The sequence below is a fragment of the Sabethes cyaneus genome, chromosome 1 (genome assembly GCF_943734655.1).
Source record: "Sabethes cyaneus chromosome 1, idSabCyanKW18_F2, whole genome shotgun sequence".
Lineage (NCBI taxonomy): Eukaryota > Metazoa > Arthropoda > Insecta > Diptera > Culicidae > Sabethes > Sabethes cyaneus.
Genome location: NC_071353.1, coordinates 171,430,680 through 171,443,914, shown reverse-complemented (window position 1 = coordinate 171,443,914; position 13,235 = coordinate 171,430,680). Strand labels below are relative to the sequence as shown.

General features: G+C 43.9%; 1 protein-coding gene across 1 annotated transcript in view; it reads right to left on the bottom strand.

Moving 5' to 3' along the window:
- LOC128732729 (uncharacterized) overlaps window positions 1-13,235 on the bottom strand; it is a 145,746-nt gene that overhangs the window by 1,427 nt on the left and 131,084 nt on the right. Inside the window, exons 4-5 of the mRNA XM_053826061.1 lie at window positions 1,933-2,897; window positions 43-1,875 (exon numbers count right to left, since the gene is read on the bottom strand). Of these exons, the coding sequence (XP_053682036.1) occupies window positions 43-1,875; window positions 1,933-2,727 (2,628 nt within the window). The 5' untranslated portion in view covers window positions 2,728-2,897. The remainder of the gene's footprint in view (window positions 1-42; window positions 1,876-1,932; window positions 2,898-13,235) is intronic.

Sequence of the window (13,235 nt, the reverse complement as noted above, 5' to 3'; positions counted from 1 at the left end):
GTCATCAAACTTCGTAGAGAGTGTGGTTATCAAGAAACTTACCTTCTCACCGTTTCCAGGACCAGCATAGATGGACAGATGACTTTCCCTCGGTAACGAAAGGCTAAACAAATGTCCCTTGCTGGAAAAATCGTTCGGTCCACTGCTCAGCGGGGTTTCCTCGATCAGCTGTCGATTGTCACTGCTTCCGGTTGTATCATCGTCATCCTCCAGGTCCTGCTGCGGTGTCCACGGGGTTAGTCGGAGTGCACTCGAAGACCAGGCATTATTTGCCGAGTCATCCACCGGAGAACTTTCGGGCGAATCGCGTTCCTTGCTCGAAGTAAGCATTTGAGCTTCCCCAATATCGGGAAGACCAGCATCTCCGGAGATGCCACTGTCACCACTTTTATTGTCCTGCAAACCAGGAATCGGCTCACGATAGATACGTTCGATCCGATCCTCAGCAGCCGCATCAACGGCCTCCAAACTACGAAGCATAGTTTTCTTCTCCACGAACGGAAACAGCTCGGTGGAGTCTCTTCCAAAGTCATCCTCAGTGGTCAACAGCCGCCAGGCGGCTGCCGGGCTGAAGCGTGGGATTTCAAACTGCTTGCGGGGAAGCGTAGGTCGCAGTTTTAGCGAGATTTCCTGCCCCTCGGAGTCGACATCACCGGAATTGGTGCGAATATCCACCTCAGAGGAGGCAGCCGAATCCGACCCGGACGTGTGGAACTTCGATCCGTTCAGCAGACTGGCGGCGAAGCGATCAATTGCGTCCAGTTGAGTTTTGTCCATTTCCGGATCGTCCGGCAGATCGTCGTCGTGCTGCAGCAGCAGCAACCGGCCGGGTTCGTCTTCCATCGATTCATGATCGGAATCGACTCGGGTTTCGATCATTCGGGCCTTCGACAGGACGGTCGGGGAGATTTTCGACTCCCGCTTGGTCGGGCTCGTGGAATTCGCAACCATACCGAAGTAGAAGCTGCTCTTCGGTAGCGGCGGCGGAGGTGGTGGCGGACTGATCGAGCACTTCTCCCGTTCGCTGTCGGATTTTGATTCCACCGTTATTATGAGACTGTTTTTCACCGGTTCTGATTGTTTGCCAGCTGGCTTTGAGTCGGCACTTTTGCGCGATGACAGCGGAGCTTTTGGCTGCGATTGACCGGGATTGGAGTTGCTCACGGTGAGTGTGGATTTTTTACGGGTTGCCTGTTGCAACTCCTTCTGGAAATCGGTCATGGGCGATTCAACTGGTGCCGGACGCGATTGCTTACGTTTGTCTTCTTGGATTTTGGGCTTGAGCTTCGGCTCCACGGAGGCCACTCTATTCAGATGCTGTTGCTGTTGTTGTTGCTGTTGTTGCTCTTGTTGATCTTTTTCCAGCAGCGACTTGACGATGGACTTCCGTCGGGAAATCGGCGGCGACATGGTCGGTTTGATTTCTGGCACATGTTCGGCGGACGACTTGCCACCGCGAAGAACACGATCTCGCTCGAGTACACCAATGTCGAAGGTTTTTTCCCGCCGGAAAAACGACGTTGGATTGAGCCGGGACTTGCCGGGCTTGTCCAGGGTGCCTATACTGAAGTCCGATGGGTCGCTGCAAAGCCCGGCCGCCGGTTTGTAGGTACTGCTGTTCGTTGGCGAGACCTGCAGTTTCAGTCCGCCGCTTGGTTGAGTATTTTTTGAGTATTTTGCGTCGGAAGCTTCCGGCAGTTTGGCGATGTTGAGGTTCTTCTTCGTTTCGGCACGCGTCTTGAAGAGGCGCAGCTTGCGGCTCGGATTGTTACTGTTACTGTCCGACGACGGTAGCGTCGAAGACGCGTCGGAATTGGTCTTTCGCAGCGGCGAGTACGCTATGATGCGTTGCTTTTCGATAATCTCCGGTTCACGCTAAAAAAAACACTCAAAATTAGAAATTGTAACTAGAATTTACGGAAAAAAACTCACCCTCTCGACAACCGGTGGAACCGGTGCTTTCTTCTTATTCTTCCCCTTGATTATCTTCGACTGAACCGGTTTGCTGTTACGGTGTCCATTACCTCCACCGTTAACGTTTTCATCCTGCTGTTGTTCGCTGGCAACCACCCCCCGCAGATCGGGTTCCGATCCGAAACGTTTCGAATTCAGCGTGCCATGTTCGTAGCTTTGCTTCGAGCGCTGCTGATTGGGCGCGAAACCTCGCGCCCTCGACGGTGAGTTATCAAAGTTCCGCCGGCCTTGCGGAACCATCATATTAACCTGCGTTCGGGAGCGTGTCATAAGCATATGCGCCGGCAGCGAGGTCAGCAGTCCATTCTCCGCCGATTCGTCAAAACTATCCTGCTGTTGCTGCTGATGCTGCTGATACGTCGGAGACGAAATACTCTTCGAGCGTTGCAGATTATTATTTTTACTAATAGTGCCTCCGGCATGCAGAATGTTTCCATTATTAGTTGGACGCAGCTTTGCCACCCGTCCGGGAATATCGGGAAGAACTTTCATCGGCGGTGGCAGACTCGGTCCACTACTGGTGGATTCTCGATGCCCCAGTGGTTCGTGAACGTGGCGATTGTCGAACGTTCGATGGCCACCGCCGCCGCGAAGTTCTCGCTGGTAGGCTTCAAGCCACCCGGGAGGGGCTCCCCCCCGATGGCCACCACTTCGCAGCATCTCGTGATAGCGCGAATGCTGATGATGGTACTGAGTGTGATGGTAGCCATCATCATATCCGGGTAAACCATTCATACTACCCGAGTTCCCCATTTTTAAGCCTTTTGAAATCGAATAAGTACCGTGTGATTTTTTTTTATTACACCTTTTGATTGGAAATTGCGCTCCGCGCAATATCAGCTCCTACGTTGTTGTATAGTTGTTGTTGTTGTTGTTGTTGTTGTTGTTGTTGTTGTTGTTGTTGTGCAGTCAGTTAATCCAATCTGTAATTACCGGATAAGAAAAGGCAGAGTGAAAAAGTTGTGAAATTTCATCAAATTAACGACGCTTCACGAAGGAGGTGGATTCTGCAAGCCCAACTGGTAACCACGTGCTTGCGGTCGCGCGCGCTTGCTTCGATCGAAAAACGTAGCCGTTTTGTTTTTTTTTTTGACACCCGTAGGGTACATGAAAATTCACCAAAATCATCTTTCAAGCTGGGCGTACACCAATTAGGCCAGGTCGCCAATAAATTCAACGTACCGCGGCCGGCGAGTACTGACTACATTTTCGCTTTCGTTATCTGCAGGCGTCGCGAAGAAATAAAACGACGCCTTTGTTCCTGGCCAAGTGGCTGCTATTAGTTCGGTAGATACTGCAGTATTGAGGGCACTCTATAACACAAAAGATCAATTATAATGCTACGGGCTTATGCTTTGAGATGAGTGATCTTTTTGTCTTGTTGAAGTGCTTTCGATTTCAGCTAGCGGCTATGGTAACACTTGTACTTAATTGGAGCAGTTTTTTTTGTTGTTGTTCTTGTCCGGAATTGTATCAAAACAGGGCAGGTCCGTACTGATTTATTCCCGCCCCTCCTTCGAGCTCGAGAGTAAGGGAGCTCGCCGAAAGTGAAATTGTCGGCTTTGTTTTTGTTGCTGGAAGAATTGCAGGTCAAGGGAACTGCTTTTTCCAAATGGAAAATCAGTGCTTGCTTTGTGTTGAGACTGTCAAAAAGTGGATCATATTAAAAAGAATTTTATAGCCAATTTTATTAAAAGTTTCTGAGTGGCAGTTAAAGGCGGTATTGTCTATATTGATTTCTTCAGTCCTACTTTGCGCCAGCAAAGGTCGCTCGTTAGTTGGCAATGGTCATAAAATATAGATAAGTCGAACAATGTCTAGCTTTCATCGATTCTAAGTTATCGACAAAGACATAGACCAAGTGTAACAATGAGAAATTCTCTTCGCGTCTACTCTCTTGAACTTATTACGGACACATAAATGCACTTGAATGCATCTACATTGCAATTAATCGGTTGCAGGCATCATTAGCTAGTTAATCCTGAAGAAATCTTACGTTGAAATGCGCTTATGACGCTGTAATAATCAGAAGAGAAGGACACTCTCATTGTTAGAATGGATCTTTTGTAAAGTTACTTGAGAACTGATTACTTTACGGTAATCATTCTCCACGGCATCTGTTCCACGGAGCTTGTTATTCGGTCGGGTACCGAATTCCGTAATGCTAGCTCTCAGCTTACTTATTCCGTTCGGGCTCAAAGAAGACACAACCACACAACTCGGTCAGAGATATTCTTGCGATTTCCAGTACTTGATTCTCACACCTCGGTTTTTGAAAATTTCAACGAAAATGTTCAAAATGCTACTCCCTATTTCTTCTGTGATGTTGTTACTTGTTAGAGACAACAAGTATGATCAGTCAGGTGGGAAAGAGGATAGTCGGATAGACAGTCGACGTCTCCAAAGGACGATCCGCGTTATTGGGTGCTGTCGTTAGAGGTTTCATATGGAGGAGAGTCATATGGGACACGTGCAAATAACGAGTGAGTTTGCATTGTTTTGGTCATACATCAATCGATGTGCTGCCCGTTCTCCTCCGATACATCGTCCGGAAATGTCGCGAGTACAACGTGCCCACGCATCATATTTTCGTGGATTTCAGGGCAACATACGATACAGTCGAGCGCGAACAGCTGTGCCAGATAATGTACGAGTGCGGTTTTCCGGACAACGTGTATGTACTGTACTACGTGCGCGTTTCGGAAGCACTCTCGAGTCCTTTCGAATCGCGCAGAGGGTTGCGGCAAGGGGATGGAATGTCCTGTCGCTATTGAATCCGGTGTGCGAACGTTGAAACGAGAGGAACGATCTTCAGCGAGAGTAGCCAACTTGTAGCCTTCGTAAAGAACTTCGATATCATTACTAGAAACCTTGGGATGGCGAAGGCAATCTACGGCAGACTAAAGCAGACGGAGTTTAGAAGAATTGGGTTACAAATCATTGCATCGAAAACTAAATATATGGTAGGAAGCAGCTCCAGAGAAAGCAACGTTTGCCTTCCACGGACAGTGACTGTTGAGGGTGATGAACTGGAAGTGGTTGATGAGTCCGTATATTTGGGATCTCAGTTCACCGCCGACAATAATACGAGTAAGGAGATTCATCGACACATTCAAGCTGGAAGTCAGCCTAGTTGGTGCGGTGAGTCCCTACACGTAGCATTTGTTGATGTTGTTGAGGACGGAATGGGCAGCAGGAGCGAGAATAGTATAGCGGGGCTGTCGTATGTTCCCATCAAAATCTTTTGTGCCGTATTAGCGACGATATCTTTCCGCTGTCCCTTAAGCGAAGTTACGCCAATTAACAAGCACAGGTTCTGGGGTTGCCAAACTGGGGATCCCAGACTGCGCAACTAGTTTCTAGAATCGAGCATACCAGCGAGCAGTACAAAGAGCATAAAGTACCGGGCTCATGAAACTCTTTACCAATCTTCAATATTATTCCCAGTGGTTACTTGTTGATGATCATGTTACAATGCTGTCTAGACGTTAGTTGCTTATAGCTTATCTAATACAACTCCGAGATCAGCAACCCTATCACAACCCTATCATCACTTACTTATTTGGTCTGCATGAAAAATTGGCGAACTTTGGAGTTTACCCTTGCCATGAGGGTTAGTGCAGACTTGTTGGCAACAAATTTAGCTGCGTTTGTCCAAGGTTTTCGAAATTTATCTATAGTTGTTGCTTGTTGTTTGTGCTGGGACAGCTCTCTCTTCACTAAAGCCCAATACCGCTCGATGGGGCGTAACTCTGGACAGTTAGGTGGACTCGCCTCCTTCGGTACAATATGGACTCCATTAGCATCATACCATTCCAAAACATCTTTGGTGTAGTGACAGGATGCCAAATCAGGCCAAAACAGCGAGGGTACATCATGGCTGTGTAGGAACGGTAAAAATCGTTTCTTTAGGCATTCTTCACGATATATTTCCTTGTTAACTGTTCCCGTAGTGGTGTAACTTTTGCTTGCTTGACCACAGCTGCATATGGCCTGCCATACTAAATATTTTTTGGGGAACTTGGCTTTCTTCTTTGTCCTAAAATGTTCTGCAACGCCATTCGGTTTCATGGCAGTGTAAAAAGACATACCAGGAAACTGTTTACAGTCTTCTAGGACATACGTTTCATCGTCCATTATAACGCATGGAAACTTCGTTAAATATTCGCGATAATGCTTACGAGCGCGTGTTTTGGCCGTCGTATTTTGCTTATCATTACGGTTTGGCACAGTCCACACCTTGAAAGACTTCATGCCTTGCTTAGAAGTGTTGGCGAATGTTGACGACATTTTTATTTTACGAGCAGTGGTACGTACAGAGAGATTTGGTCTCCTCCGTAATATTTGTTTTACCTTCGCATCCTTGTGGTGGTTCCTCAAATCCGTGAACAGTGCTTGGAAGAAATCCAAGCTTTTTGGCAAGTTTTCTTAGCGAGAGATCCGGATTTTCATTGCGACCGCACACAATTGCTTTTCGCATCTGGTCTTCTTTCGACGCCGTTCTACGCTGAGCGCTTGTAATATAAACAAGTGTTATATTTTCAGAAAGAACAGACATACATCTACCACTTTGCAAAATATTTCGCTTATTGTTAATGTATTTCCGAAGCTGTGTGTGTTTAGGGATGTCCAAATTTTGTCGCGATGCTCAATTGTTGGTCGACTTTTAATTCCCATGTTTTTTACCAGATATTATAGACCGTAGCACTACATGTTGCTGCTATCAACGTCATTAATTTAAATCTAGAATACTTATAATAGCGGAAGAATCATAAAAATGTCTTGACTGCGTAGAATGTCGTAGTGTCGTCGTGCGTAGTGTTTGTCGCTTGTAAGTAGTGATATCAATGAATCTGAATTTGATCGCTCCTATGATCTTGATCGCTAGAAGCGATTTTTTCCATCCCTGGTCTCAATTCATCATAGAAAAAATTCTAGTCTCCAAAAACATCCACATGAAAATTTTTGTTCCATTTGCTTGATTAATTCTCGAGTTATGCAGAAATTTGTGTTTCATTTGTATGGGAGCCCCCCTCTTAGTGGGGGGAGGAGTCCCTAACCATTATAAGAACCTTCCCTGGCCCCAAAACCCCCTATATGCAAATTTTCACGCCGATCGGTTCAGTAGTTTTTGATTCTATAAGGAACATTCGGGCAGACAGACAGAAATCCATTTTTATAGGTATACTAGCTGACGCGACAAACTTCGTATTGCCACAAATTAAACTATGTAGTAAATAAATCGTGAATCTCGGATGACCTTTGTCATAATCTCGAGTTTTGTAAGTTTCTGAGGAGTTCATGGGTGTTTTAATATACAAATTTTCCTCATAGTAAAGTAGAAAAGAACTCCTCCCATCGCTCAGCCTGATAAAATAAAGCGGAATGCATTTCGCCGAATACCATTTGCGGAACACCAATTCTCGGTTGACCATAACGCGAAATATAGAGTTTCGCAGAATACCATTTCGCGAAAAACCTTACCTTACCTTACCTTCACGGAAAATCTTTTCGTAGAAAGTACCATTTCGCAGGGATGACCCAACTGAAGGAAAGCAATAGAGGTCAGTAGATCTAGGAAAATAAATAAACCTAGATAGAGGTGATCTCTACGAGGGGCTGCCCCCCGCAGTGACCGGCGCTTCCGACGGCAGGTCGCCGGTAACACTCGCGGCCTATGGCTGACTCGCGCTGAATTATCTAATGTTACTATTGATAGTTTTTGGTGGTCTTGTTATTGATTAATGTTTTATGAGCCTAAAATTTCTCGAGTTTGATTAGTTTTTGAGTTACGCAAAAATTTCTGTTTTATTTGTATGAGAGTCCTACCACAGGGGTGACGGGTCTCAAATCATCATTAAAAAAATTCCTGCCTCCAAAACCCCCCACATGCCAAATTTGGTTCCATTTGCTTGATGACTTCTCGAGTTATGAGGAAATTTGTATATCATTTGTATGGGAGCCCCCCCCCTCCTAATAAGGTAAGGGGTCCTAATTCATCATAGAAAAAATTCATGCCTCCAAAAACATCCACATGTCAAATTTGGTTCCATTTGCTTGATTAGTTCTCGCGTTATGCAGAAATTTGTGTTTCATTTGCAGGGGGGGCCCCGTCTTAGTGGGGAGAGGGGTCTCTCTCCATCATAAGAACCTTCCCTGGCCCCAAAAACCCCTATATGCAAATTTTCACGCCGATCGGTTCAGTAGTTTTCGATTCTATAAGGAGCATACGGATAGACAGACAGAAATCCTTTTTGACGTAGGACTACGTCTTTGTTTACTATCAGGGACTGGGTAGCACTTTGTGAAAACGAAAATAGAAGTGTAACGTTGGAATGAAAGATTTAAAATGCTAATAACTACTAAACTACTGAACGAAACTGAACAATTTATATGTCGTTGGAAAGGTAAAATGATCGACAATTTTATGGAGGGAGCGAGAGAGCAATTTTAAGGACCGCGTAAGGGAAGGGGGGGGGTTCCTATACAAATGAAACACAAATTTCCTCAAAACTCGAGAACTAATCAAGCATTTGGAATCAAATTTGGCATGTGGGGGTTTTAGAAGGTAGGATTTTTTTCGATGGTGTACTGAGACCCTTTCCTTTTCTAGAAGGGGGGGGGGGGTTGGGTTCCCATACAAATGAAATACAAATTTCTTCATAAATCTAGAATTAATCAAGCAAGTTGAACCAAATTTGGCATGTGTGGGTTTCAGAAGGCAAGAAATTTTTCTATGGTGAATTGAGACCTCTCCTCTCTTTAGGAGGGGGGGGGGCGCTTTCATACAAATAATATACAAATTTGCTTATAACTCGAGAACTAATCAAGCAATAGAAGCCAAATTGGGCATGTAGGGGTTTATGGAGGCATGAATTTATTTTATGATGGTTTGAGACCCCTCACCTCTGTGGTAGGAGGATAAGGACTCTAATACAAATTAAACAGAAATTTTTGCGAATGTGCCATATTTTCTGCTATGTAACAAGCTATAGGCTATGAAAGTAAACTAGTAAAACCTTCTCGGAGCAAAAGATAGTGAATCGACGCCGTTAACTTACGCGCCTGTTGCCATTCATGTCAAAAGAGAAGGACATTCAAATGGCACGTCATATTTACGATGAACGTGCTTTGGCTTTAATGTTATTTGTAACCAATGGCCCTTTTAAAGGCCACAAGCGAGTTAAAGATTATTGAAACATGTCAAGCTACGCATAATTATATTTAATACAATAAACTGTGGGCTGGTCACTCATTACTATTTCAACCTGTATGATGCACACAAGTGATTTTTAAAAGAAATCTTCTGTGTCTCAATTGTTGCAGGCGTTGTACTTATGAACCCCCGTCCACGTACAGTAATCCCCCCAATAAGGACGCTAATAGGGACCGCGTTAATGGAAACCGTGTTAATGGAGTCTATGTAGCATATGGGAATTGACTTAATTGGTTCCAACACAGAATAACTCGTGATCCTGACCATATAGACGGTTGGTGTCTTCGACAAAGTTGTTCAGTAGATCAACGGGTTTTCAGTAGATTATAGTATTGCGGAATTGTCTCACTACGTGGCGCTAGCGTATACGTAATATTTTTGTATAGGCTGTATCTCGCACTGCAGGCTAGGGGCCATCCATATACCACGTGGACAGCTTAGAGGGGGGTGGGGGGTATGAAAATGTCCACGCTTGTCCACGGAAGGGGGGGAGGGGGTACGGAAAATGTCCACGTGGACAAGTTTTTTTTTCATGCAATAGAAATTAGAAACAGCAATATAGAATTAATTATCCATATTAGCATTAGCGATTGATCAGTGATTGATCAGTGATTGTTTTTAAGTTCAAATAAAGTTTTATATTCTGATGAGGTATATGTTCACGTAAACACATGAACCGAGCATTACGAGAACACGTATTTGGCATAAATCTTGTAGAAAAGATTAAGCCTGCGTTAGTACACAGTTGTTGATTGCCTAGCCTGACATTTGATGTAATGCAATAATAAACAAAATATATTGTTTTTTTACAACTCTTGCCTTCTTTGGGAAATGATAAAGGTAACGGAAGAATCTACGAATATTTACTAGTCACGTGACTCATTTATCACTTAGGTCGCGCTTGCACCAAATGATTGCATTTTGCCTCAAAATCAAATGCAGCTCGCCAAAAAAAGGGCTTCCAAGGACAACCTATTTCCAAAAGGATTCGCCTCCAGAAAATAACACGAATTACATTGCGTCGGAAAGATTTTGTGTTGCGTTGAAGTAGACGGCCAGGCTGAGATGTTCTGGTCAAAGATACTCTAGACAAAGATACTCTGGACAGAGAATAATCGTCAAGCGAAAGTCAAGCTATCAGCTTTCTTGCAGTCGATAATAATTTGCAGTAGACCAGATCACAAGAATTAAGGTCCTAACACCCTGCATACGGATTTTACGCTGCGGAAAGTTGACGGAAAATCCATGGAAAAACTCAAATTACCGCAACGACTAAAAAGCCGTATGCATTGTGTCGTGGTCTTTAGACTGGCGCTTCCTTTCACGTAAGGTTTTTTGATAAATACTGCATAAATCATGTTGAAAGCAAAATTTAGAACAATGCATTCCTGTTTTGTTAAATTTGACATAAGAAAAAAAATGTCCACGTGGACAAACAGAGGAGGGGGGTGGGGGTTGAGTGAATGTCCACGCTTGTCCACGGAGGGGGACGGGGGGGTTGAAAATTGGTATTTTTCTGTCCACGTGGTATCTGGATGGCCCCCTATCTAGAAAGTTGCGGCCTTCGGGAAGGTTGCTCAAATGACTGCCACCTTCAAGATGGCATGGAAAAAAGCGCAGAACTGACTCACTACGTGGCGCTAGTGTATATGTAATCCTCTTATGCAGGTTGTATCTCACGCTGCTGACTATCTAGAAAGTTGCGGTCTTCGAGGTTATTCATATGAGTGAGACCTTCAAGAAGGATGGACAATATTGCAGAATTATCTCACTACGTGGCGCTAGCATATATGTAACATTCTTGTACAGGCTGTATCTTGCGCTGTTGACTGTCTGGAAAGTTGCGGTCTTCGAGAAGGTTATTCATATGACTGCCACCTTCAAGATGGTATGGAAAATATTGCAGAATTATCTCACTACGTGGCGCTAGTGTATATGTAACATTCTTATACAGGCTGTATCTTGCGATGATGACTATCTGGAAAGTTGTGGTCTTCGGGAAGGTTATTCATATGACTGCCACCTTAAAGATGGTATGGAAAATATTGCAGAATTGTCTCACTACGTGGCGCTAGTGTACATTTAATCCGCTTAGGCAGGCTGTATCTCGCGCTGCTGGCTATCTAGTAAGTTGTGGCCTTCGAGAAAGTTATTGCAGAATTATCTCACTACGTGGCGATAGTGTATATGTAATCTTCTTGTGAAGGCTTTATATTGCGCTGCAGTGAATACAAAATATCTGTTAAAATCATGCAACCAATTCACATTCCAATAATAAGTTTAATAAAGCTTATACAAATTTGTAAAAAAGTTTATGCCCTACTAGCACAGTTATTATAAACTAGTTGTGGTAACCGATTAATGACTGATTTCAGTCATAAATAGGTTGCAGCAACCAGAAGTGACACAAGTGTGCTACTTGCGTGTCCTGGTCTGGAAATTTTTTTGAAGAGGGGGGCAAGAAAAAGATAATAACATCAGACCTTCAATAGCTAAACAAAAAAGAAAAAACCAGTGTTTATTTTTCCATATATTAAAAATTAAATACAAAAATTTTGTACAGTTAAATTTTTGTTGAAACCTAACAAACCAAAATTTTTCGACTCATCCTGGTAAGCATCCTGGTAAAGATGAACCAGTTTGATAATAGTGGTTCAACGGTAACCACGAAATAGTATCGTGATCTAATCATCTTTCGAAAATGGCAGTTTAGGTCCCTACAACTTTTTTACATGGAACGCATCTGCTCACCGACGTGCCCAGAGGTGGGGCTCCACAATTGCAAATCAATGCTGACCTTTATGTTTATGCTATTGTGTTCAACATGCGTGTTTTTAGAAGAAACTCGTGTATCCCCCACAGTCCTTGCAAAAATAATCCATCGGGTTAGTCTACCATCTATCCGTAAATGCTACTTCCTAAATGGCCAGAAAAATCCCAGCGTCATTTGAATAATCTTCTCGAAGACCGCAACTTGGTATACAGTCAGCAGCGCGTGATACAGCCTGCTTAAGAAGATTACATATATGCTAGCGCTACGTAGTGAGGCAATTCTGCACTTTTTTCCATCCCTTAAAGGTCTCAGTCATATGGATAACCTTCTCGAAGACCGCAGCTTGCTATATAGTTAGCAGCGCGAGATACAGCCTCCATAAAAAGATTGCAAATATGCTATCGCCACATAGTGAGGCAATTTTGCAATATTTTCTATTCCTTCTTGAAGGTCGCAGTCATGAATAACCTTCCCGAAGACCGCAGCTTGCTATATAGTCAGCAACGCGAGATACAGCCTGCTTAAGAAGATTACATATATGCTAGCGCCACGTAGTGAGGCAATTCTGTAATATTTTCCCTTTTTGAAGGCCTCATTCATATGAATAACCTTCCCGAAGATCGCAACTTTTTAGATAGCCTGCAGGGCAAAAGACAGCCTGGTTAAGAATGTTACATATACACTAGCGCCACGTAGTGAAGCAATTCTGCAATATTTTTCATACCATCTTGAAGGTGGCAGTTTTATGAATAACCTTCCCGAAGACCGCAACTTTCCAGACAATCAGCAGCGCAAGATACAGCCTGCTTAAGAAGATTACATATATGCCAGCGCCACGTAGTGAGGCAATTCTGCAATATTTTCCATCCCTTCTTGAAGGTCGCAGTCATATGAATAACCTTCTCGAAGACCGCAACTTGCTAGATAGTCAGCAGCGTGAGATACAGCCTGCATAAGAGGATTACATATACACTAGCGCCACGTAGTGAGTCAGTTCTGCGCTTTTTTTCCATGCCATGTTAAAGGTGGTAGTCATTTGAGCAACCTTCCCGAAGGCCGCAACTTTCTAGATAGCCTGCAGCGCGAGATACAGCCTATACAAAATTACATATACATATACGCTAGCGCCACGTTGTGAGACAATTCCGCAATACTATAATCCAATGAAAACCCGTTGATGTACTGAACAACTTTTTTGAAGACACCAAGCGTCTATTAGGTCAGGATCACGAGTTATTCCATGTTGGAACCAATTAGGTCAATTCCCATATG